At 41.3% G+C, this 25,693-nt stretch overlaps 1 protein-coding gene across 1 annotated transcript; it reads right to left on the bottom strand.

The window, feature by feature from the left end:
• Positions 1 to 5,207: 5,207 nt before the first annotated feature.
• Positions 5,208 to 25,458, bottom strand: rpgrip1l (RPGRIP1 like). Its single transcript, XM_031563957.1, is given in 27 exon segments — positions 5,208 to 6,093; positions 7,992 to 8,128; positions 8,590 to 8,674; positions 8,790 to 8,976; positions 9,792 to 9,889; positions 10,909 to 11,074; positions 11,218 to 11,298; positions 11,381 to 11,470; positions 12,744 to 12,997; positions 13,319 to 13,492; positions 13,495 to 13,678; positions 14,224 to 14,387; positions 14,687 to 15,139; positions 15,244 to 15,361; positions 15,560 to 15,730; positions 16,319 to 16,369; positions 16,498 to 16,604; positions 17,507 to 17,646; positions 17,752 to 17,825; positions 21,520 to 21,666; positions 21,979 to 22,084; positions 22,826 to 22,969; positions 23,089 to 23,194; positions 23,688 to 23,995; positions 24,592 to 24,736; positions 24,858 to 24,943; positions 25,351 to 25,458. Coding segments are annotated over 26 exon segments (3,906 nt in total). The 5' UTR covers positions 24,940 to 24,943; positions 25,351 to 25,458; the 3' UTR covers positions 5,208 to 5,959.
• Between the last annotated feature and the right edge of the window lie 235 nt (positions 25,459 to 25,693).

Genomic DNA, 25,693 nt, shown 5'->3' with positions numbered 1-25,693 from the left:
CAAAGAGGCTCAAGCTGACTTTTAAGGTGCTACTCTTCACTCAATGAATGTAATTAATTCATCGCAACAAGCGCATTATTCTGCACATATTCCATCTGAGGAGAAGGTTTTTGTCAGTGGTACATAAAGTAATGCCCTCACTCAAATCAGTCACTAAATCTGCCCAATGATGTCTAACGTTTAACCTAGACAGAAATAGGTGTGCTAAATTATGCAGGCTATACTCTCTGAAAGGTGTAAGAAACCCTACTCATTGACTGAGGTTAAGCGCTCTGATTGGCAGCCAACCATGGGGTCAGTGATTGACATCTGAGCCACCGCAGTATCACACAATAAGACCTTGTGTTATTTATTAAATGTCTCTGTGCTTTTTGGGCTGGTGGGTCACACACACAAGCTGCCTTCTCCAGCTCAGAGAGCACAGAGAGCGGGTGGACCTCGGCGAACACGCACACACCACTGATGGATTTTGGCATGGGGAGTGAGTGTAAACCGGTTCACCTTTCATAGATCACCTCCGTCCGTCCCCAGGGTCGGTCCCCACACACAGAGATAGCAATGGTCTGACCCTGGAGAAGACACTCGCCATTATACATCCAATTAGAGATGCACACACACACACACACACACACACACAAGGACGTAATCACACTCAACAAATACACTCAGAGACATTCAGTGCTCCTTTGTAATGATCTCATTAGGCTTTTTTTTTTTTCAGATTCTTGACATTGATCACATTAAACATTTAATGTAAGTAGATATTTGATTGATATTGTTGTGACAAGTGGTGTGTGTGTGTGTGTGTGTGTGTGTGTGTGTGTGTGCATGTGTGAAAAAAGAGAGAGAATTCAAACTGGGATAAGAGTATCAAGGGTGAACTTAGGAAAAGGTCAAAGGTCAGACCTTTATTTTCCTCTACATTTCAGGTACATAGAGGATCATTGAGTAGTCATCAACTAGAACCGCCTGATACATGGTCACCAAAAATTTTTCCACAAATGTTTCCTACTTCTTGCAAGAGGAAAGACACCAAGGCTGAGTTTAAAAGCTTGAATACTGGCAACCTGAAACACAGTAGGCCAGACATGTCCTCCACGCCGGACGACAAAAAATTAATATGTTACTCGAGAGCAAATGACCCTGTCTTCCTTTAACTTTCCCTGGTACAGTAGCTTTGAACCAGTGGAAGATTAACAGCGAGAGAGGCTTGAACATACTGATTTGAAAATGTAATGTTTGGAACGACATGCTGTTGCATATATTAAAGTAATGTTAATGTGGAGCTAGTGAAAACATCGTGTCTGATGCCAGTGACCCAAGAGAGACTTTAACACCCACGGAATGTGAAAACTGTGACGTACCGAAACCTCAAAAAAAAAAAAAAAAAAAAAGAAAAACTGAAGGGACAGTTTATGGCTAAGTAAGTTCAACCGCTGTTCTGTGCAACTAATGATTAGCATAAATGAGCGGAGGAGAAAGGGTGAGGTGCTGGAGCAGAGAGGAATAGATTACACCGTGCCCCTACCGTGACACACACTCACACCTGAGCTTCACGGGTCAGAGGGGACACCACCCAGGCCACGGGAGGCTGACCACAGAATGAACTGATGTCCAAACGCCACCTAGTGGCCTCCCATGGGCACGACGGGATGAACACAAAAAGAGTTTGGGTTGGGAATCTCCTTTTTCACAGTGAGCATCGCTACACACACACACACAAAACTGATCAACATTGGACAGCCGAGTAGGAATGTTGGACAGCAACAACAAAAGAATCCATCTAAAGCAATCCCAATCCTAATGATGATCACACATTCTGTTTACCACTGACCAATCAGAAGTATGCTACCGGGCCGGTGTTTTATCTGTGATAACCTATAGCTCAGGAAGGAAGGACTGTTTCGAGCTGCATAGGGCCGGTGTTTTATCTGTGATAACCTATAGCTCAGGAAGGAAGGACTGTTTCGAGCTGCATAGGGCCACGGTTTTATCTGTGATAACCTATAGCTCAGGAAGGAAGGACTGTTTCGAGCTGCATAGGGCCGGTGTTTTATGTAAAAACCCATTTGGCAGTGCAGATGGATCTTTGCCTAACAACAGGGAGGTAGGTCAGAGAGTCTGAGCTCCCTGTCTTCCCCTCTTCCTCACCCCCCCCCCCCCCCCCCCTCCCTCCATTACCCTGACAGGAACAGGTCATGTTTTTTACTCTGGCATTCGACACTGTGCCCCATGTGCCCAAGTCAAACTCATCTGAATAAAATGTATTCGGAGACAGGAGTCATTTGGGTGGTGGAGGAGGAGGAATCTACCTATATTACAATTGAAGATAGAGTGCAGCGGCTAGAGCAAGTCCTGTTTTCATGCACTTCTGATCACGTGGTTGACAGCACTGGTCTGTGGCGGTACGGACCGCTGAACAAAAGGCTGAAAACCATTAATAAACAAAGCCCAGAGGCTGGCCAGCAGCTCCAGCAGTCAAACGGAGACAAGCTCCACGCTGCACCAGGCAAAGAGCACTCACTCACTCACTCACACACACACTCACACACATCCACATCCACATGGACCTGTTTGAGCAGCGCCCCAGACAAGCAGTGAAGCAGTGAAGGGGTCAGAGGTCACGGAGTAGGGAGACAGGGAGGAGAGGCAAAAACATCATGCACCAGTGATCGCCATGGAGACGTCCTCTGAGGAACATGCAAAGCGCTCTCTCATCCCTGTCCACTTAGGCACATGTGTCAAGCTCCTAAATGAGCTCATTACCAATTCATGAAGGACAAAAACATCTCCTGACACAACAGCAGTCAAACTGGTCAAACACGCGGTGTCTTGTCTGAAATAAAACATGGATGTGTTTTGAATACTGCATTTCAGACAAGAGATACGCTGCCTATACCAGACAAGAGATACGCCGCCTATAACAGACAAGAAAAAGTGATATTTGGCATGCTTCCTAAAAGGGACTCAAAACGTCTGGGGCTTGCTGAAGCACACAAGAACACTTTCACCTTGTGAATGAACTCTATAGAGCTGAATCCATGCCATGCTCCCCACCATGGGGACCAGATGGCATGTCTGACACAAGCGTACTGATTTTGTGTTCATTTTGAATTAATTTCTACACTTGTTAATACAAGGTCCACATTTTGCAAAACACACACAACTCAATTATTTCATATTTTGGAAGGAAAAAGGTACAAAAAGGTCCAAGACTATATATACTACATAATTAACCATAGATACTGAATTCTATTACCCATATACTGTATACTACATAATTAACCATAGAATATTTATATTTATATATATGTTTATATTATATATATTTATTATATTATATTATATTATATGAATTAACCATATATACTGAATTCTATGACCCATATACTGTATACTACATAATTAGCCATGCAGACATCGTGACCCTGAAGAGCTCAAAGACCACAGATGTATTGGGTTGGACTGAAGTTTGCCCATTTTTACACCACAGTAAATTTTTGAGAGGTTTACAATGCCCAGGTTTGAGCAGCTAGTGTTACAACAGGTCTTATGAATTTGACTGTTCAAAAATTACATAATGTGGCTTTAATTTCAATTTGATTGATATTTTGTGCAATATTTGAATTTCATTTCAATTTTGATATTCTAAGAAGCCTACATATTGTTCTACGTTTTGTAGCAGTGATTAGTGTGCACTTCTAAATTGCTCAAATATCGAATTCACTCTGCTTCTCTGCTACAGCCATCTACCTGGGGACTCAAAATGCAAATGAGTTTATTGCCATAATTGTGAAGCACAATGTCCTTGTATTGTTGTTCTGTGTTGTCTTGTTGTTCTATTTGTGATACTATAGCCTGCATGGAGAATACCCCAAAAAATTCCTAGTATCTGTATACATGGCGAAATAAAGTTGAATTGAATTGAATTGAATATTCCCATCCAGAGAGAATGAGACACCCCAGCAGGCAGCAGCCCATTGTTGGCGCTAAACTGCCCAAGTATCGTCCATCTCCGAGGGCCTTTCTGACGGGTCGGCATCATCTTCTGCCCCTAATAGGCCCTCAGGGGACAGAGCCAGTGGCTGGGTCATTAGCATGCTTGAACCCAAAACACAAGAGCCTGGCTGGGAGATATTGACCAGGTGTATCAGCAAGCTCATGAATACAATGGATGATCATGAATACAGCTGATGTGTCTGAGCAGAGAGGCTGGGGGGAAGGTCAGTGGGATGCAGTGCAACATCTACTCAGGCACATCATATCCCTCTCATTCAGACTGAAGAGAAACATGTCTGAAGTTGACGACAGTAGGGCGACAGTGGTACAGGAGGTAGAGAAGTCGTTTAGTAGTCAGAAGGTTGCTAGTTCGATTCCCTGTCGAAGCGTCCTTGAGCATGACACTGAACCCCTAATTGCTCCTGATGTGCAGTGTACCATCAGTGTAAATGTAAAAATGTGTATACATCCTTGTAAGTCGCTTTGAATAAAAGCGTCTGCTAAATGACTAAATGTAAATGAAATTGTGTTTTTCAGTGCCGTCTAAATCAATCAGTAGGTCAGAGAAGCTGAAACTACTCGTTTTTAATGATAGGGACTCAACCCACCATGGGGAGCAGAGCTTTCAGCCGCTCTGCTCCCAAACTCTGGAACTCCCACCTGACATCCGAAACATTGACTCCTTCCCTCAGTTCAAATCCTCTCTCAAAACCCACCTTTTCAGGATTGCATTCTCACTGTAGTTGCCATGCTGTTTTTACCTGCACTTTTAATTTCAATTGTTTTGTTATTTGTTTGCTCCTGTTTTAAATTGTAAAGCGTCCTTGAGTGACATGAAAGGCGCTGTGAAATAAAATGTATTATTATTATTAACCTGAATCACATTTTCAGTTGGGGCATTAAGCTTGAAAGTTGTCCTAATTCTATAGATTGGTCAACACTCTGACTTGTTTAACCCTTGTAAAGCATCTCCATTAAGTTTGATGATGAAAATGGAAGATTCCAACCAATCAGTGGCAAACTTACAAACACAAATACAAACATAAGTACAAACACAAATTAGTTTTTAACGCACACATCGAACGGACAGCTAGATGACTGAACAGCAATTTGCTGAATTTGACAAAAAGTGTGTTGGATTAGAATCAATTTTGTTAGGTAGGTGGATTTCTACGATGAAGCTGATAAAGACATGACAAAACACAGAACAATATAAGTGTCGTTGTGACACACTTTATTTCATGTTCTTCAGATTTCATCATGAACACAGATTTTGCACCACAGAGACCTCTCAACATATATCAACATTTCACTGTATATCCAAACTCTTCAATAAATAAGAAATACATACATTAAAAATCGAATGCATACATTAAAAATGCACTGATTGCTACGCTATTTGCCTTATTTCTTGATCCCTTGGAATGACACATGATCAAGAAGTGGTTGAAACCAATGTCCTTGTTTTCTACTGGATGAAGCTGAAACAATGTAGAACTATTCATCAGTTGATGAGGTTCAACGGCCATGAAGACTTACATTAGCATTTTAAACAGCTAAATTAAATCCTATTAAAGCCAAGTTTTAATCCATTAATAAATAACGCCATTTAGTAGAAAACGCACTAATAAGGCTTATCAGACATTCCGTTAAACCTCAATGCTCAGTGCAACTGGACGAGCTGCCGTCAAACACTTCCGCCCGGGGCAGAACAGATGGAGAAGAAGGCCTTTCATTCTGAACACTAACATCATTACACGCCTCTTAACTCCAGGGTGCCATGTGAACTGCCTGCACCACAGTGAACAGAACCTCTTGTTTAATTCATATGACCTAAAATCCATGTGGCTACGTGCACACACACAGGTACATGTATTCAAAGAGAGCTGTATTGCTCCCGGTTCTAAGCTTGTGCACACACAGGGACATGTAATCAAATAGAGCTGTATTGCTCCCGGTTCTAAGCTTGTGCCGGTGGGGTAGACGTGGGGTGGTCGTGGTCAGGATCCTCCATGATGGACTTCAAGGCATCGAGAGCCTCAACGGTCACCTTCAGGGTGCCGACCACCTCACTGCTATCGGTAATGTTCACAACTGGCAGAAGACAGAACAAGAAGAAAGGGAATTCAAAGCTGTGAAACGCTGTCTGATTATTAGTAATTTAGATAGTTAAGGCCTACAGAAGGCTATTATCATACGTGTTGTATGGTGATGGATTGGCTCCATCCACACAAGTCTGGAGTCTAAGCTCCTGGGGCCAGTGGGTCTTCACAAAACATTTCATCTTCCCACTAAGCGTACTCACACTGGAAGTTTCTGACCACTAAGAGTACTCACACTGGAAGTTTCTGACCACTAAGCGTACTCACACTGGAAGTTTCTGACCACTAAGCGTACTCACACTAAACGTTTCTTCCCACTAAGAGTAAAAATATATTACATTCTTTTTTTTTTTTTTTTTTTCAAAAATCGATTATGAACTTTTCTGAATCGAGACAGAATCGTTCTAGAGAGAAATCGAAAAATCGTTTTTTTCCCCCCACTCCTAAAGAGTACTCGCACTGGAAGTTTCTTCCCACTAAGAGTACTCGCACTAACTGTTTCTAACTAAAAGTTGAAGTGAAAACTCCTAAACTAAGAGAAGAGACATCAAGTCTCATGCATGGTTTGCTTGCACAGTTTGCCTGTCCTTGGTGACTGGTTGATGAGTGACCGCTCTGTGTCTGTGAGTAGACATACTTTTTTTTGTTTTTGTCAACGCAAAGAACAATTAATAAATAAATATGCGAGAGGCTACAAATGAAATAATAACCAAATACCCAGGCACAGACAGACTCTTATACTCTTCTGATCTCTTCCTGCATCTGTATGATGACATCTGTGTGACAGCTGCTAGTGTCATTGTAATACACATTCACATTGAGTTTGGGTAGTGAGTGGGTTGTTTAGGATGGTTGGTGAGGTTATTGCTCTAGAAATCTTTCCTTGTTGAGTCGGAGATTACAGGGGAGACTTTTGTTTTCTGCTCCAGGGCCGAAGTGTTCTATATTCTAAACTCTGGGGTGATCTCCCTTTCCCTTCTGTCTGCGATTGATGAGCAAATTAATGGCAACTTGATTTGGCCCGAGAATTTATTCTCCACACTGAGTTCAACATTTCAGCAACATAACTTTGCTCCAGTCGCTACATTTGATCTATCCGTGTGCATCACCGTTCTCTCTCTCGCTCGCTCTCTCTCTCTCTCGCTCTACCACACACACCCTGTAGTTGTGTTGCTCCATTATACATTATACATTATACATTAAAGGAGCCGCACCATTATACAAAACTGTATTAACATTAGATGGGGGGCCGGGATGAAAATGTGACCTGGAACCATAGTGCGATCATTTTGATTGACGTTGGCGTATTAATTACAGCGGGACAATTTAAAAAAAAACTTTCCCGGATCATGAAAGTGTAGTGGGCGATAGGCTAATAATGACGGCATGGATACATTTATGACACGAAATACAATGGTTGGCGATTCAGTACCAGTGCCAAAAAACACAAAAAATCTACCTAAAAGAAAATTTCAATAAACTTGACAATTTTACATTTCATTACATTTAGTCATTTAGCAGACGCTTTTATCCAAAGCGACGTACAAGGGAGATTGGAGCTTGGCCTACCATTGATAACACAATTGCATAGTAGGCCCTTTTCTTTATTTTTGGAACTCAGCCCATATGAGGCAAGGATTGACACCATTGCACTTTTATTTTTGTCTATTTCTGAACTGATGTTATTTGTTATTGATGAAGATTTAGAACGTATCGTTAAATTTGACAATTTTAAGCTTGGCCAACCATTTTATTGGAGCGATGAGGGACAGGTGGGGCTTGAAAAGGCCCCCTTGTTCAAAGTGGGGAATGACGCAAATGAAGTTTGAGAACCACTGGTTTAGGGAGACATCCCATCCACCACCATGATGTCCTGCTGTCTCTACTCACTGTTTAGAGAGACATCCACCATGTCCCGCTGTCTCTCTAGAATGTCAGGAATCCTCAGATAGGCCACGCCCACATCCTCACACTCCTGCTCCTGCTCCTCCTCCTCCGGGGGGTCGCTCACCACCGTGAACCTGATCCTGAAACAGCCAGATCATAGCCAACTTCAGAACAGAACATTAGAATACCACAGTAAACCTGATCCTGAAACAGCCAGATCATAGCCAACTTCAGAACAGAACATTAGAATACCACCGTAAACCTGATCCTCAAACAGCCAGATCATAGCCAACTTCAGAACAGAACACTAGAATACCGCAGAATTCCTGAAGTGGTCTACTTATGCACAGAAGTAGTATTTTGAAATACTTTGAAACCCAATTCAAAAGAAGAACTGAATCATCCCTTTTGAAAACATCTTCAATCTCCTCTCCCAGCTTTAAGAACAGAACCTTGTGAAATCTCATCGTTATTTTCTCTAATAAATCGGTCCCACTTGAAGAGTAGCAAAGCCCTATCAAATCAGTGGCTATTCATATTTGGCAATTCTAATATACAACTAATATACAGCTTTTGCCAAGAACTGGCTGCCCAATGTTACCTCTCCAAATGCTTGGTCCTGCCCTCCAACAGTGCCCTGAGAGCTTGCCGCCGTGCCTGGTTCCTCTCCACATCTACATGAATGACTACAAGAAGAAAACAGCGTCACAGTCACACCAACAGGGGCAAATGATAAGCACTGATGCAGTATATTCAGCTTTTGGCTGTGTGATCATCTGGGTGGTGGTGACTTTTCCGTACCATTGCTGTAATTGTAGTGAATGCTTTGTCCAGCCAGGGGCTTGGGCAGTGACAGAGGGGTTTCAATAGAGGGCAGATCCAAGAAGGAGTACTCCACAAACAGCCGTGCGATGTTCCTATCGTCAGCCAGCCTGGAGGCGGCACACAGCGTCAACGACACCACCTCCACACGGATCCGCTCTGATGGCTGAGAGGACCAACAGGACTCAGCAGCATTCACAACATTACATTTACATTTACATTTAGTCATTTAGCTGACGCTTTTATCCAAAGCGACTTACAAGGATGTATACACATTTTTTACATTTACACTGATGGCACACTGCACATCAGGAGCAATTAGGGGTTCAGCAGCATTCTCACAACATGCAGCAGGACAAACTCTTCTCCATTTTGACCAGTGACTATCTGTCATTTGAAAACTAGATTCTCACTTTGGCCAACTTGAAATGAGTGGATGTATAAAGCTAAAGCTAACAGATACACTCCAGGCATAAGTTTAATTTGAGCTCACCCCTACACCCCTCCATGGACTCTCTCCTATCTGAGAACACTGGAGAACTGCTGCATGTATTGATCTGAACAGTTCTATCAACAACAGAGCAGTGATGAGAGCTGCTTCATGTATTGATCTGACCAGTTATATCAACACCAGAGCGGTGATGAGAGCTCAGGGGAGAACAAAACATTCGATGAACTTCTGCCTCGCCATAAACAATGCAGCCCGTGTGTTTGGAGAGAAAACATAACAAAAACAAAACAAGGAAAGTCCATTTCAGACCAAACTTCTGCGCTTTCACTCAAGTTTACAGAGTGAATGTTTCCTCTCCACTGATGCCTTATGTTCCCAAATGACTTCAGTGCAGACAGCTTTCTCGGAGTTTAATAAAATTGGTCCCTGATACGAGTCACCATACAAAAACTTTTATATGTATTCCTGTTTGATTTTAAAGTCGAGTTTTGAAGTCCCACTGCACCAAAGGGTGAACCTGCTTGGCTTACCTGCTTCCGACTCTGTGTATTATGACCCGGAACAATGCAGTCATCACTATCGGACAGGATCAATTCATTCACATCAGAAGAATCCATCTGCTGTTCATCTAGTGAGAGGCCAAAGAAAACAACAGTCACAAACCACTAATACCACATCAGAACTCCGTGTTACCTAAAACCACTAATACCACATCAGAACTCAGTGTTACCTACAACCACTGATACCACATCAGAACTCCGTGTTACCTAAAACCACTAATACCACATCAGAACTCCGTGTTACCTACAACCACTGATACCACATCAGAACTCAGTGTTACCTACAACCACTAATACCACATCAGAACTCTGTGTTACTTCCATCCACTTCACTAGGTTAAGGGCACTGAGGTGCCAGTTACATCTCTATGTTGTCTTATGGTATCTAGAATTGTTTGTCACCCCAGATATTCGACGCATTTACAGAGACAAAGATTTCTACCCAGGAAGTAAGTTGTTGTTGCTTAGGATACGGTTGCCGTGCTGCGGTGGTCACAGGAGGCACACAACATGAATGTAAACACTCACGCCCAAGGTTATTGTGATGTTGGGTTTTTTCAGGGAACCGGAAAGGATTGGGCATCAATAAAATCATTCCCATTCTGGCAACCTCAACTTCTCATTATTCTCTCCGTGTCTCTTTCGGCCTCTCACCCGTGGGCCATCCACTACTGGCCTCCTGTTGGCAACCTCGCAGCTTAAAGGGTCTACAGACCGAGGTCAGCTGGCATTAACATTTATGCTCTTAGTGGTTAAGAAAAAAGATATCAGCTTACTGGAAACAGTCAGTGCTATATTTGTGTTGGAAGGTATCTTGTAAAATACAGCAGGGACATTCACTATACACAAGAGTGAATATAGATCTACAGCAAGACTCAAGACTGAGACTCAAACCAACATTATTATTTATCCTTAATTAAAACTATCAGAACTATTCCAAAGTCATTATTCTGTTTTGTATGATCTTTCCACTACTGAATTTATGAAACAAGAGAAGTTGACAGTCAGTAGTAGGGTTCTTCAGAAGTTCTGTTTATTTTTTTGGTCGGATTTGGTTTATTTTGTAGAAATGAAAAAACAAACTAACCCATTTCTTGCTTGGGTATTTCCTCAGATATTTCGGACTCCTCAGAGATGGAGAGAGAACTGGATCCAATGACCTGGCCCTCAGAGAAATGGGACTCTTCCTCATCCTCGTCCTCCTCTCCCTCATCCGCACGTGCCGGTTGCATAACCTCCACGGCCCTTTCAATCTGAGGGTAGCATGTACACATTGGCATTAATGACAGCATTTCAAATCACTGGAATTCCCAATTCCAGTTCCATTCAACACTGTTGTAATATCAAACCATAAACATCAGTACTATGAAGAGTCCACATGCGTGAAGTGTGTCACCTGCGGTGCTGCTGGGACACGGGTGGTCTCCGGTGTGACGGTCATGCTGTGTTCAGACCCAGAGGGACCACTCTCCTCCACCTTCAACACACAAACATCCTGAAGACTGATGCACAGCGTTCACATATATAGGAACTGGACAGCGGGAGAAACAGAAACTTACTGGAGGATCCTCTGTCGTGAAGCCCTCAAAGGAGACTTTCTTGCTGGGTGCCCTTATGGTGAGGTACTGTCTGGGTTTAGGTAATGGAGTCTAGAGAGACATAAACAATTAGGAGATGAATTTCATCAGAGAATTACTCTCTAACCTCAAGAAGTTCAACAACTTCGCAGTTTATAGACAATTAAAACACTACACTGAATAGTCTGTTTAAAAAAACAAAAAAAAAAACAGTATTAAAGCAGAAATGTCATGATGATTGTATGTATTTAGAGATTTTCCAAGGATACAGTGTCACAAATGTATTGCTCCAAATTCAGTGGATTTTCACATTTTAATTTGGCTTCTACACAATACTGAAATATCCATGTTTTTTGTGTAATATTCATTTTGACTGTTTGACTTAAAATGAGTCATATTAGTTCAACTAGTCATACTGTATGTAAATCATCATTAATGCAAATTTTCAGACTTACAACATAAAAAATGCTGACTTCACTATGTCTACCGTAATTTCCGGACTATTGAGCGCACCTGAATATAAGCCTCACGCACTGAATTTTTTAAAAATAATTATTTTTAACATAAATAAGCCGCACATGTCTATAAGCCGCAGGTGCCTACCGCAACATTGAAACAAATTAACTTTACACAGGCTAAAATGAATATCAAAACTAATACAATAGTTAGTTTTGCCAGTTAGATAAGTGCACTGTTGCTTTAAGAGCGCACAGTCGCAAGAGTCAATCAGAAGCTAGAACGTTAGATTGAAGACAGACGCTAGTTTGAAACCAGTGAGCTAAAGAACTTGAAGACTGGATTTGTATTGTTGTAAACTTTTATTTTATTTTCTAAAGTGTTTTGAGTTGTGTTCTGTCTACGCTGGTAGACTGTGGTTATTTTGACATTAGTTAAGTTATTGAGAGATACTGAGAAATCGCGTGGAGCTAAGCATCCATGCGGCTGCATCTATGCTAGCATCCTAGCTCCACAAAGCCACCGTAAACACAAAGCCACCGTATACAGTCACAGGTATCATAATCCATAAATTAGCCGCATCGTTGTTTAAGCCGCGAGGTTCAAAGCGTGGGAAAAAAGTAGCGGCTTATAGTCCGGAAAATACGGTACATAAAATGTTTTGCCTTAAAAGAAAAAGAAAATTGAAATGCATAGTGTCTCTAAGTCATATGTAGTCATGTTGTCAGTTTACATACTAAGAGCAGCACCCACTGGAATTGACAGGTGTAATATATTGTCAAGTTGGATATAGCCCTATACTTAACCATAGATAGTGTACTTACCCCAGAGAGTGTGCTGTGAGGTGTCTGAGAAGGTGCCCTATACTTAACATAGATAGTGTACTTACCCCAGAGAGTGTGCTGTGAGGTGTCTGAGGAGGTGCTTTATCTTTTGGCTCCTCTTCTTCTCTCTCCTCCTTTTGCTCTTTGTCTGAAGAGTTTTCTTTGGCGGTTAGTTTGGTCAGTGTGTTTTTGGCTATGACCTTGGCCTGGTCAGGGGTCACTGCGGACTCTGGGGGCGGGAGGTAAGTGTACCTCCATTTGAGCATGACCTCAAGGTGACCACTAGCACACCCCGCCGGATCGGCCATCTCAAATGTCCCTGTGTGTGAAGACAAATGGAAAAACGGGAATTTGTTAACATTCAAAAATGTAATGTTGTCATGAAATACAGTACCAGTCAAAAGTTTGGACACACCTTTCATTGTGTTTTCTTTACTTTTATTATTTTTTACATTGTAGATTTCTACTGAAGACATTTAAACTACGAAAGAACACATATGGAATGATGTACTAAACAAAAAAAGTGTTATCTACCATGTAGAAAATAATAAAAGTAAAGAAAACACTTCTCAAAAAATGAGAAGGTGTGTCCAAACTTTTGACTGGTACTGTATGTATACAGGATTGACTTAGTACCTACCAGTAATGCACTTATCATGGGCAAGGGATAACAGGGGAACTCTGGCTTTTCCCAAGTACAACTGTCCACCTACATCCTGGTCATCAAATACATAGAAGAAGAGCGCCTCTGTCCTGAGGTAGCGATCGAGGTCAGAGTTCATCTCCAGTGGGAAGGCCTTGCAGTTGTCAAATAGGCATTATTACTGCTAGTGATGATTGGGGTATCATGATCGGGGAAGTCGTAGAGTTTGTAGACCACATACGGGCTGGGCTGACAGTTCAGATCGTGAGACTTTGTGATGGTGCAACAGCGCACTGTGACGTACAGCTCATTGAGGCCTCCCTCCGTGAGAGATGGGGAGGGATTCACGGAGGGACTCTGCAGAGAGGGGAAAACATCACATTGTAGGGCTGAACGATTTGGGAAAATAATCTAATTGCGTTTTTTTACCAAAATATTGCGATTGCGATTTAATATGCGATTTTTTTTATCCTCTTTTTTTCCCAACAAAACGTAATGAATGATTTAAATATGACCAACACAATATTAGATACATTTAGTGTAAAATATTCTTTCCCACATTTTACATTTTTATTTAACTGCTCATTACAGAAACAAGAACACCAAATCAGTGGCTTTGCCACTGTGCATTTAAGTAATTTAAAAAAAGTAATTTTAAGTATAAACATTAGGCATGCACTTTTTAAACACTGTGTGCAAAATTTACCATCTTAAAAAAAACATCTTTTTTTTTTAGACCACGTTTTTTAATCGCGAACGTTGCGGTTAGAAAATCGCGTTCTATCATATCGCGATTAAATCGCAAATGCAATTAATCGTTCATCGTTCAGCCCTAATTGGCATCATCGTTTAAGTCAAAAGACAAATCTAAAGGGTTCTGTAGCACAGTGACTAATGTAGGCGTCTGATTTGTGAGGCCGTACCTGACCGTCCTCAGGCATGCTGGAGCCCAGGTAGCCCATGGCTTTAATCCGCTCTTTGTAGAGGCGGATGGCCTGGTCCATAGGAACCCTCAGCCGGACCCAGTAGTCCAGAGTGCCGAAAGCCTGGGTTTCCCCTTCAACACCTTCCAATCAATACACATGGCGAGTATTAAGTGAGTGCTATCTGCGCTCAAAGGACGGACATCAGTATTTTCAATGAGTACATTTACATTTACATTTAGTCATTTAGCAGACGCTTTTATCCAAAGCGACTTACAAGGATGTATACACATTTTACATGTACACTGATGGCACACTGCACATCAGGAGCAATTAGGGGTTCAGTGTCTTGCTCAAAGACGCTTCGACAGGGAATCGAACTAGCAACCTTCTGATTACTAAACGACTTCTCTACCCCCTGTACCACTGTACCCATACTCACCCACAAGGTGTAAGGTACCGAACACCTTCCCACTGCGGTCCAACACCTGGCTCAGTCGCAAATGACCAGCGGCCACCGTCCGATAGTCCAGACCTTCTGCCAGTTGGGTTTCCACAGCAACAGTGCTGGTATGAAGGTGCTGCAGGAGGAGTTCGTCCATGCGGACCAGGTACTGGGAGGTGAAGTTGTAGGCCGGGTGGGCGCCCTGCACCACTGCGGTGGACTGGATCTCATAGTCATAGAAGGCGAACGTACAGAAGGTGGAGGGGTCAGGGTCCCCCAGGGTCCCTAGGGCTTCAGGTGAGAACCGAGCGTTGCCAAGGTGGATCTCTAGGAGGTTCTCGCCTCTCTCCAGGTGGACGGTTTCATCAAACTCGTCCGCTGTGTCCTCTTCTGTCACCTCGGGTCTGAACACATGGGCTTTGGTTCCATAAGCAATGTCTCGGAGCTGAGCTGTGATGATGAGACACAAAAAAAACGCCTGTATGTGAGTATTTCAAAACTCAGGAGGAGTCCAATTACAACTGAATTACTGGAAGAAAAAAAAACAGGCAAACCTTCTAGTTTCTTGATTTTAGCAGCTCTCATGTCTAATAGGTGGGCCAGCTTCTCGAGCTTCGTTTGACTCTCCATCTTCAAGTCGTCTAATTTACGGTTAACGGCTTCAACTTCGGCCTGAGTGGGCGAAGACAAAAACAAGCCTGAATTCATACAGCATTAGAATTGCAGTGTGGCGTCATGGTATCCATAGCACTAAAGGGTCTCCACTGAATGACGATGATCTTTACCTGATAATCTTTATTGATCTTGTGCTGCATCAATAGCATGTTGCATAGCACTAAAAGGTCTCCACTGAATGAAGATGATCTTTACCTGATAGTCTTTATTGATCTTGTGTTGCATGAAGAGCATGTTCCTCGTCTTCTCCAGCTCTTGGACAGTCTCAGCATAGGTAGCCTGTAACTCCTTCATGGAATCCACTTTGACATCTTTGCGCTCCTTTTCCAGAAAATCAAGATCTCCACTCTTCTGGACTCTACGAACCTGAGGAGACAATAACATGCAGGGTTTTTATCAATGCAGAGATAACCATTACTATGGCAAGTAGGGGTGGGGGAAAAAAATCGATTTTTCGATTTCTCTCGATTCTCTTTAGAATGATTCTGTCTCGATTAAGAAAAGTTCATAATCGATTTTTTAATAAAAAAAAAATAAAAAAAATGTATATATATATATATTTTTTTTCTTTTACACATTCATTTTGTGTTGAAATGCAAGCTGCATCGATTATTGCATTGTTCATAGAAAGTCATAATTGTGACAAGGAAAAACTTTTTCTCTAATAAAAAAATAGATCTGTTGATTTTCTTTAATTATCAAACACAAAGTAGGAAGTGATTTGAGACTCTAAGTAGCAAACTCAAATGTTTTAAAAATTGAGATGCATCGATAATCGTTTTATCGGTTTAGAATTGATAATCGATAATCGGTTTAGAATCGAGAATCGGTTTAGAATCGAATCGTTGACCTCCGAATCGGAATCGAATCGTGAGGTGCCAAGAGATTCCCACCCCTAATGGCAAGCCAGTTAGTAGAACGATGAGCTCTTAGTAATGTGACTTCTATGGGTACCTTAATGAGCATCAGTGCCTCACTGAGTTCTGCAGCGTCGACGTCACTCTCCTGAAAATCAGTACATCAGTAATATCAACACAACAGCCAAATGTATAAGATTAAAAACCATATCAATGATGCCGATAGCCCAAGTAGCATGGTTACAGTGACTAACATGACCATATCAACCCAGGCACCTTTGTGAAAAACTTCATGCGTTCTTGAATCTCATCCAGTTGTTGCTTCTGCTCTAAATAGCGCAGCTGGAGCTGTGTGTTTTCCTGAGACAAAGCTTCATTTGCATCTGATGAAAGAAAAAAATCACACAGTCAGCATACAAAGCTTACACTAAATACTGTAGATCATAAATTGTGGCATATTGTTACATTCTGGGTTAATAAGAGACATCACTGACATCCCACAAACTTAGAAACTTGGACTTAAATCATTCAGCCATGGGAGCTAAACTCACATTGTTAACTTGAAAGTCAAATGAGAGCTGAAGTGAGAGCTTGGTACAGCAGTGCGGTCTATTGCTATAGGGCCATCCAACCCAAGTTTCATAGAGTGAAATGAACCAAATATAGCTATGCTAATTACCATGATTTACATTTTACATTTACATTTACATTTAGTCATTTAGCAGACGCTTTTGTCCAAAGCGACGTACAATGGAGAGAACAGTCAAGCTAAGAGCAATAAAAAGCATGGTGTAACAATAAATACTACTTTACATGAGAATTAGAAAACAACGAAACAAGGAAAAAGAAGTGCAGGAACGGGGAGTGCTCTCTGAAGAGTTGGGTCTTCAAAAGCTTCTTGAAGGTAGAGAGGGACGCCCCTGCTCTGGTAGTACTAGGCAGTTCGTTCCACCAACGTGGAACTACAAATGAGAATAGTCTGGTTTGCCGTGCTTGCACAGACGGCAGTGCCAAACGACGCTCACTAGACGAGCGCAGCGTCCTGGGTGTAACATTTGCCCTTACAAGAGCATTTAGGTAGGTGGGAGCAGAACCAGCAAGCACTCTGTAGGCAAGCATAAGTGACTTGAACTTAATGCGAGCAGCTACTGGCAGCCAGTGGAGCTCAATGAGTAGCGGGGTGACGTGTGCCCTTTTCGGTTGGTTGAACACCAGACGCGCAGAATAATGCAGTGCATTCCATGTTTCAATATTCCCATACGATCAGATGCATTTGACCAAGTACCTCTCTCTGCCTTGACCTTGTTGAGAATCTCGTTCTTGTCAGTGAGGTCTGATTTCAGTGCCATTTCAAGCTGGGCAATTTGCAGTCTGAGCTGCTTCTCTCTCGTCTTCCATCTCTGCTCCTGGCTCACGTCAAAGGCACTGTTAACCAAAAAGAAATATCCAAAGCATTAAGACTTTAGATTGCTAATTTGACAAAAAGAAAAAAAAGCAACAGAGGCGGAAAAAAAAAGAGAGATTCCTCACCTATTCACCAGTTTATCACAATTCTCTTTCAGCAGATCTTTCTCCTTCTCCAGGTCCACAATCTGCTCTTTCAGCTAAATAAAATAAACACAAAGTAGTTAACATGTACAGTAGTGCTAGAATGTTAACATGTACAGTAGTGCTAGAATGTTAACATGTACAGTAGTGCTAGAATGTTAACATGTACAGTAGTGTAGAATGTTAACATGTACAGTAGTGCTAGAATGTTAACATGTACAGTAGTGCTAGAATGTTAACATGTACAGTAGTGTAGAATGTTAACATGTACAGTAGTGCTAGAATGTTAACATGTACAGTAGTGTAGAATGTTAACATGTACAGTAGTGCTAGAATGTTAACATGTACAGTAGTGCTAGAATGTTAACATGTACAGTAGTGTAGAATGTTAACATGTACAGTAGTGCTAGAATGTTAACATGTACAGTAGTGCTAGAATGTTAACATGTACAGTAGTGCTAGAATGTTTGTGAACCCCTTTGACATATCTGGAAATCTACACCCCCTGATAGCAAAAAGACCAGAAGACCACTGTCGGCCTACTGCCGGCCCCCTGCCGGCCCACTGGGGGCAGCGCTGGCAGTCCGCTGGCCTTTGGCTCTGCTCACCACTGGAGTTACAGACAAATGGCCCACCGTTTTGCCACTTGCTTTCAAAATATTGATTTATTTACTCATTTATACTTCTTCAGTCATTTTCACCAACCCTTAACATTTGTATTGAAGTGTGCGGTGTGCAACATAAGTCTTTAACTGACCATCTAGTAGGCTATGAACTTCGTCTGTTTGGCGGCTGACATTTTAAATAGACTATGCCAAGGATATGATTATGAGATTCCAGGAACTGCTAACATTTGATGTTATTTTCTTAATATCTGTGCCCAGTTACACTAAAGATGATGGTGGTCCCAGAGCGGACCAGATGTGGCACACCACCAGTGGGGGGTGGACCCAAACCCAATCCTGCAGCTGAACGTCATGGCGATGGGGCTTTCTGTGCATATTAATCATATTTTATATTCGAATAACCAACAGGGTCCATAAACTGTTATTCATGGGGCAGGACATACGCTTTGAGATCAACTTTATTGATTCTGGTGATCATAGTTTATTTTCAGCCACAATTTGAATTGTTTCGAATGTCAGCTCTGTATAAACTTTAGACCCATTATATCTTTAAAATATGCCTGTTGCTAACCCTCTGCTAACAGCTAAAGATAACGGTCTACAAAGCAAGACACCAATTTCACAAGGCGAGCAGAAGCAAAGCATAGTTAGTTTTACTGATCAGTGGTTGTGTTCTCACAATGACGATGCATTTTAACGTAAGTACACACGTCGATTACCTAAGGTTTTGATGGCCACAATCGGTTGCATAGTATAAATCTGATGTTTTAGGTGCGACAGGAGTAAATAGTTGTCTGCAACCATGGACACCACTAACCCGAGTCCCACATCTTTATTTATACGAGACAAGACATTAGTCAAATACAAAAGACCGACCAACTATATTTGGATTCACCAAACAGTTTGCCTAGGTTTTCTACTGGTTTTCTTTACACCTTCATTTTTCCATAGGGTTTTTATCTTTAGGAACCAGGAAGTGTTAAAATGCTAACACTAAAGAATTCACACTTCCAATCGACTTCCATACGTTATTGCGCTATAGCGGTTACATCACAAAAACATTAAACTTTTCCCCACTAGCAGGAAAAATGGCTGTCTTGGTCGGTAGCCTACCAGAGTGCTGAATAATCTATTCTATACCCTCTGCATTTAAAATTCACAAAATTGACTGATATTCTAAAAAACGACAAAAAGTTAAATATCCGGTCCCCGCAACCTTCCTGCCACTCTTTTCAAGTCAATCGAGATTCCACATGTAGTTCCCAACCTCCAGTAAAGTGGCTGTAACTTAATACATTATTCCCCAATGGCTCTAATATTTCTCCATGATATTGACTCATCTTCCACCAGAAAAAAAATAATATTTAAAAAGTTGAGGTGGGACCCCTTGTTGATTTGTCATGCAATGCTACATTAGAAGCTGTAAAATCACAAAGCTACCAGATCCAAGTTGTGATCATGCAGAAATATACCCCATAGATACATAGCTTTCAGAAATATACTCCAAAGATAGATAGCTTTCAGAAATATACCCTAGAGATACATAGCTTTCAGAAATATACTCCATAGATACATAGCTTTCAGAAATATACTCCAAAGATAGATCAGAAATATGTTCCAAAGATAGATAGCTTTCAGAAATATACTCTAGAGATACATAGCTTTCAGAAATATACTCCAGAGATAGATAGCTTTCAGAAATATACTCCAGAGATACATAGCTTTCAGAAATATACTCCAAAGATAGATAGCTTTCAGAAATATACTCCAGAGATACATAGCTTTCAGAAATATACTCCAGATACATAGCTTTCAGAAATATACTCCAAAGATAGATAGCTTTCAGAAATATACTCCAGAGATACATAGCTTTCAGAAATATACTCCAGAGATAGATAGCTTTCAGAAATATACTCCAGAGATACATAGCTTTCAGAAAAAAAACAGTGAGCATTTGCGCCCCAAAACGGTAGCGGTGACTCCTTCTGGCTCATGCACTATACAGAAGAATCGAATAGGGACACTAGTATTCGAGTAGTTATGCTGCAAATGGTTATCCGGATATTCTGTGTACACCCCTACTTGCATCATACCCCTGCTTCAGGTTTAGCCACTACATTTCTAATTGAATTAGGGTTCGGACTTTGACAACGCTTTGACTAGCTATGCCAAATCACGAAACTTCCTGTGCCTTAACCTCTCTTCGATGGATGCCGTCTTTCTGAAAGACCCACCCTCTGTTGAGCTTCAGCTCATGGGCGCATACCCTGACATTCTGCTGCAGAGTTCCATGGCACAATGCAGAATTCATAGCACTGTCAATGGTGACGAGCACATTTTTAGACATTAACATTGTGTGATCCACTACGCACAGGACACCCAGCTTTGATATTGAACAAAAGATTATAAAGCAGGGAGAGATTTAGGTGAATTTCATATACAGTTTCCTTGAGCAAGGCACTGAACCCCTAATTGCTCCTGATGTGCAGTGTGCCATCAGTGTAAAATGTAAAATGTGTATACATTGTAAGTCGCACATATGTAAGTCGCTTTGGATAAAAGCGTTTGCTAAATGACTAAATGTAATATACCAAACCATGTCAGACAGTTCCCCCACTCTCAGTTTGAACGACAGGGGTCTGAAGCCGGAGCCATCACACTTGGTTCCTGGCCTTTGCATGTCTGGGAGCCAGAGCCATTAGACTTGATTGTTGCCTTTCCATGTCTACAGCCACGACAAGATGGCTGAAGCCAAACATATCAGCATTTAGAGGGCGATGGTCAAACTAGAACCCCCCACCCTACCTACCAGACTGTAGTCCTTGGTCAAGCTAACCTTCCCCTTTGTCTGGCATCCACCTCCTACATTTGACCCCCAGACACACCCACCCCCCTTTCCATATGCTTGTCATTGTTTAATATGTTAATTGTACCCTATATAACCTATGTACTTCTGTAAGATCATAGAAGACTTTACCCTATAGGTACTTCTGTAAGATCATAGAAGACTTTACCCTGTATGTACTTCTGTAAGATCATAGAAGACTTTCCTGGTGACTTGCGAGCGTGTTATCTGAGGTTACTGTGCTACGCGTCAGAGCATATTCATCCAGATCAGATGTACCTCCTCGATCTTCCTCTGTTCCAGAACCTTTGATTGTAACTGGGCCTCCAGGTCCAAGTTCTTCAGACGCTCCCTCTTCAGCTGCTCAGTAAGCTCATCTATTTTAGCCATCACCACATCATGGCTGGCTTTCAGAGTCCTCTGGCTCTGTACCACATTAGAAAGAAACTCAGTATTATGACTCTTATTTCTCTTTGTATAATGAGCTTTGTATAATGTACCGGTAGCCTACAATGGGAGGTCCATGTTACATTTATCATTGACCAGCAGGGGGCAGACTATGACCTTACAAAACAACTATTCACCATTCAGCCATTTCTATTGTTGAGAAAAAAAATTTATTGGCATCAGATTTCATACATAAATTTATGTATGAAAAACATATAATTTAAAGTATATTAATATCCTATAAAACAAGGAGCATTGACTTCATGTTGGGTGTAACCTTTCATTTCTTACCTCTTGAAGTTGTAAAAACCTTTCTTCCAGCACAGTAAAAGCATTCCCTTTCTCAGCCAGTTGTTTCTGAAGTTTGATCAGTTCAACATTATCTTTAATCGTTGATCTGGAAAGCACACAAAAAAATCTTCAGAAAGGAAAATGGCAGTAAGACTTAACTGGGGTATGTCAGCAGGTAAGATTCCTTACCCATCTGCTTCAATAACATCTCTTCTTAGAATACCTTGTCTACCCTTGGGGCTGTTCCACACTGATAACTAACGTATTGCATTGAGTTTAACATTTATTTACAATACAGCAAATGTACCATTTTCATGTCAGCTCTGCTGAAAAATACATGCTTGTGTTCTGCCTCACTAACTAGTAGGGGTGGGAATCTCTTGGAACCTCACGATTCGATTCGATTCCGATTCAGAGGTCAACGATTCGATTCTAAAGCGATTATCGATTCTAAACCGATTATCGATTATCAATTCTAAACCGATAAAACGATTATCGATGCATCTCGATTTTTAAAACATTTGAGTTTGCTACTCAGAGTCTCAAATCGCTTCCTACTTTGTGTTTGATAATTAAAGAAAATCAACAGATGAATTACCTTCTCTATTTTTTTATTAGAGAAAAAGCTTTTCCTTGTCACAATTATGACTTTCTATGAACAATGCAATAATCGATGCAGCTTGCATTTCAACACAAAACGGATGTGTTTTTATTAAAAAATCGATTATGAACTTTTCTGAATCGAGACAGAATCGTTCTAGAGAGAATCGAGAGAAATCGAAGAATCGATTTTTTCCCCCACCCCTACTAACTAGTGAACACATGAATAAATCCAAATGTAACGTACCTCTGCCCACTGGTCTGCTGTCCGCGCAGCTGGAGGAGAGATTCCTCATACTCTCTTTCTTTTCTCCTTAGTTGGTCCCTGCATGCTTCCGTCATTCTCTCCATCTCTTCCATCTGTGCTACCTGGTTCTCAATCACATTCTCTCTTCCAAGACAGAGACACACAGATACAAACACATAAGACCATATTCATGTTCTTAAGGATCCAAATCAGTATAGAACTGATGGTTAATAATATATCAATTAAATAATATTTGTACATACAAATTTCGTATCTCAGCTCTGGCATCATCCAGTAAGCTATGGCCATAACGTGGAAGCAGGCCGTGGGGTGGACGAGCTCCCATGTCTGCGTCCGCACTCCTGGTGGCTGAAAAGACAGTCAGAGGGGAACTTACTAACTCTAGTATTCAAGACACAAATGTCCAGATAACCGCAATGTAGGCATCGTCAGGTCAGGTCAGCCATGTTTAACAAAGAGAAGGTTCAAGCCTCAGGTTGGAAAGGAAGACTTCCCCCCATGACAGCTGCAATGAAACACTGGAATAGTTTAAAGGCCATAATATAATAATAATAATAATAATAATAATAAGAATGGATTTAATTTGTATAGCACACTTTAAAATACAAAGAAATCTCAAGGTGCTTAACATAGTATGGACAGTCACAACAACAATAATACAAAGTAATAGAAGTGCTAATGAAGTGCAGAAAAAATAAGATAATATAATATACCAAAAAAGATAATAAATTAATTTTAAATAATGAATTATAGATTATTAAGATTATAATGAGATCGAATAATATGTATTAAAAACAGAGTAATTTTGGACAGAGCAATTAAAACAATGCATTCTATGCACCTCTGGTGGGAGTGTTGGCATCTTGAGGTGTGGTAGGGAAGTCATCCTTCAGCCTGCGGAGGCCTGTGTTGACGCGTGACTGAATGTGGCCATAGGGAGTGGGACGACGGTTCTGCACCTGAAGTTGCTGCTTGGCCGCCAGCAAGCGCTGTTTGAGACCTTCATTTTGTTTTTCTTGCTGATGGACCTTCTCCTGAAGTTCCTCGATCATCTCCTCCATCTCAACATCCCGACCCGCGACCATGCCTGATGACGTCTGCTCTATTCGTTTACGGTCCTTCACTAGCCGGATCAGCTTAGTGGCCATTCTATCAGAATCAATGATGGTAATCAAAACACAGACAGACATAGAGGTCAAGAGATACCAGTGGAGCGTTTCGACAGCACTTGTCAAGATCGGAAAACAAATGCTATGAGAATGAATTCCACTAAGTGACTCACTGAGTCAAAACTAATTTCTTAGGAGGAAAATGAAACTGATGTGTTTGATATGAACTGAATCCGTATATACATTGATTGTAGCCTGCACTGCCTGTTTTTAGTTTCAGAATTATGAATTCAGTGTTGGAGATCTTGTAAATGTAAACGTAAATGGAATACTACTTTATCAAAAAACAATGAGTAGACTAGAATCTTTCTTGTAAAAACACAAGGAAGTTCAAGGTCAAGTTCACAACAAAATGGCATTTTAATACCAGTTAAATAATCAATAATTCAAACAATCAATAAGAAAGCTTTTTAGTTTCACTGCACTCTCAATGACTACAAACACTTAAACAATAATTGACTTTGTTTCGTTGATGGTACAGTTAAATATCTGAGTTCCCCTTCAATGGGTTTAGGCTAAAACAGCCTCCTCTACATGAGCACACCTCAGTGAATGCATGTATGTATGTATTTGTACCTCTTGATCTTGTCCTCTTGTTTGTGGGTGTGCTGTTTCAGCAAAAGGTTTTCCTCATGCAGGCGGAGGTACCGATCCTCCAGCTCCTCCCTGCTGACTTTTGACACTGCTTGCCTTGCCTTGGCATTCTGAGCAGTCAGATGTTCTGCAGAGAAGATTTCACTTATCTCTTAAAGTCATTCCCAAGAACTTTTCCAGACTTGACTGACGAAATAATGTAAGGTCTACACAAACCATCCAACTACAGAGATCCAAACAATCCAAACCTGGTATCCCAACTCCTGCGAAGTTTAATGATATGTCTCTGACTGGAGCGTCACCTGCCGTTTCATCCGCAAATCTAGACATATTTCTTAGAAAACAACAAAGTAAAAGATAGATAGGCTGTCAGTATTACCGAGGGGAATGTTAGGCCACCCGCTAGCTAGCATACACTATTAATTTCACAGTTCTGCAAATAAACAATATGTGCAAAGCTATTTACAAAAAAATACCTGGCTTTTAGACTAACGTTGGGTTTCATCACTTACAATTGTTTTCATGTAGGCTACTGAAAAATCTAACGTTAGCTCGCTATGCGGACTTAGACGACGTTCAAAACAACGTCCACACTGAATGAATGCATCTCTCCAAAGAAGACAGACTTTTCCGAAGACAGATGCCTAGCAATAACTCAAGACACGCTTAACAACAGTTAGAGCTATTAACGTTACTTTGTTTACTTTGCATAAAGCACCACAAAACAATCTGAACCCATACCATTTAGCTGCAGAGCAAACAGAATCAACCAAGTGGCGCCGCCTGTTAATCACAACAACAGTTGCTAACCAATTCTTCTCGTTTCGGGGTTTGTAGCAATTACTGACCAACCAGTAAAGATTACTGCCATCTAGTGGACTGGAGTTTGAACTTTTATTTTGAAAAAAGAATTACGAATGGTGCGCCACCCTGTTAATCACAACAACGAGCTATGGTTGTAGCCGTGTTCCTGGGCGAGAACAACTCCACCTAATTAGTATGCCAGTGTATGCAATCTGATTCGTTCTACATACAGTTGATTCGCATTTCCTCTGACAATCGCGGGATATTTAAAAATGGCGGA

Source organism: Clupea harengus, chromosome 3, assembly GCF_900700415.2.
Source record: "Clupea harengus chromosome 3, Ch_v2.0.2, whole genome shotgun sequence".
Lineage (NCBI taxonomy): Eukaryota > Metazoa > Chordata > Actinopteri > Clupeiformes > Clupeidae > Clupea > Clupea harengus.
Note: the sequence above shows the minus strand (reverse complement) of the source record. Positions and strands in the feature narration are given on the sequence as shown.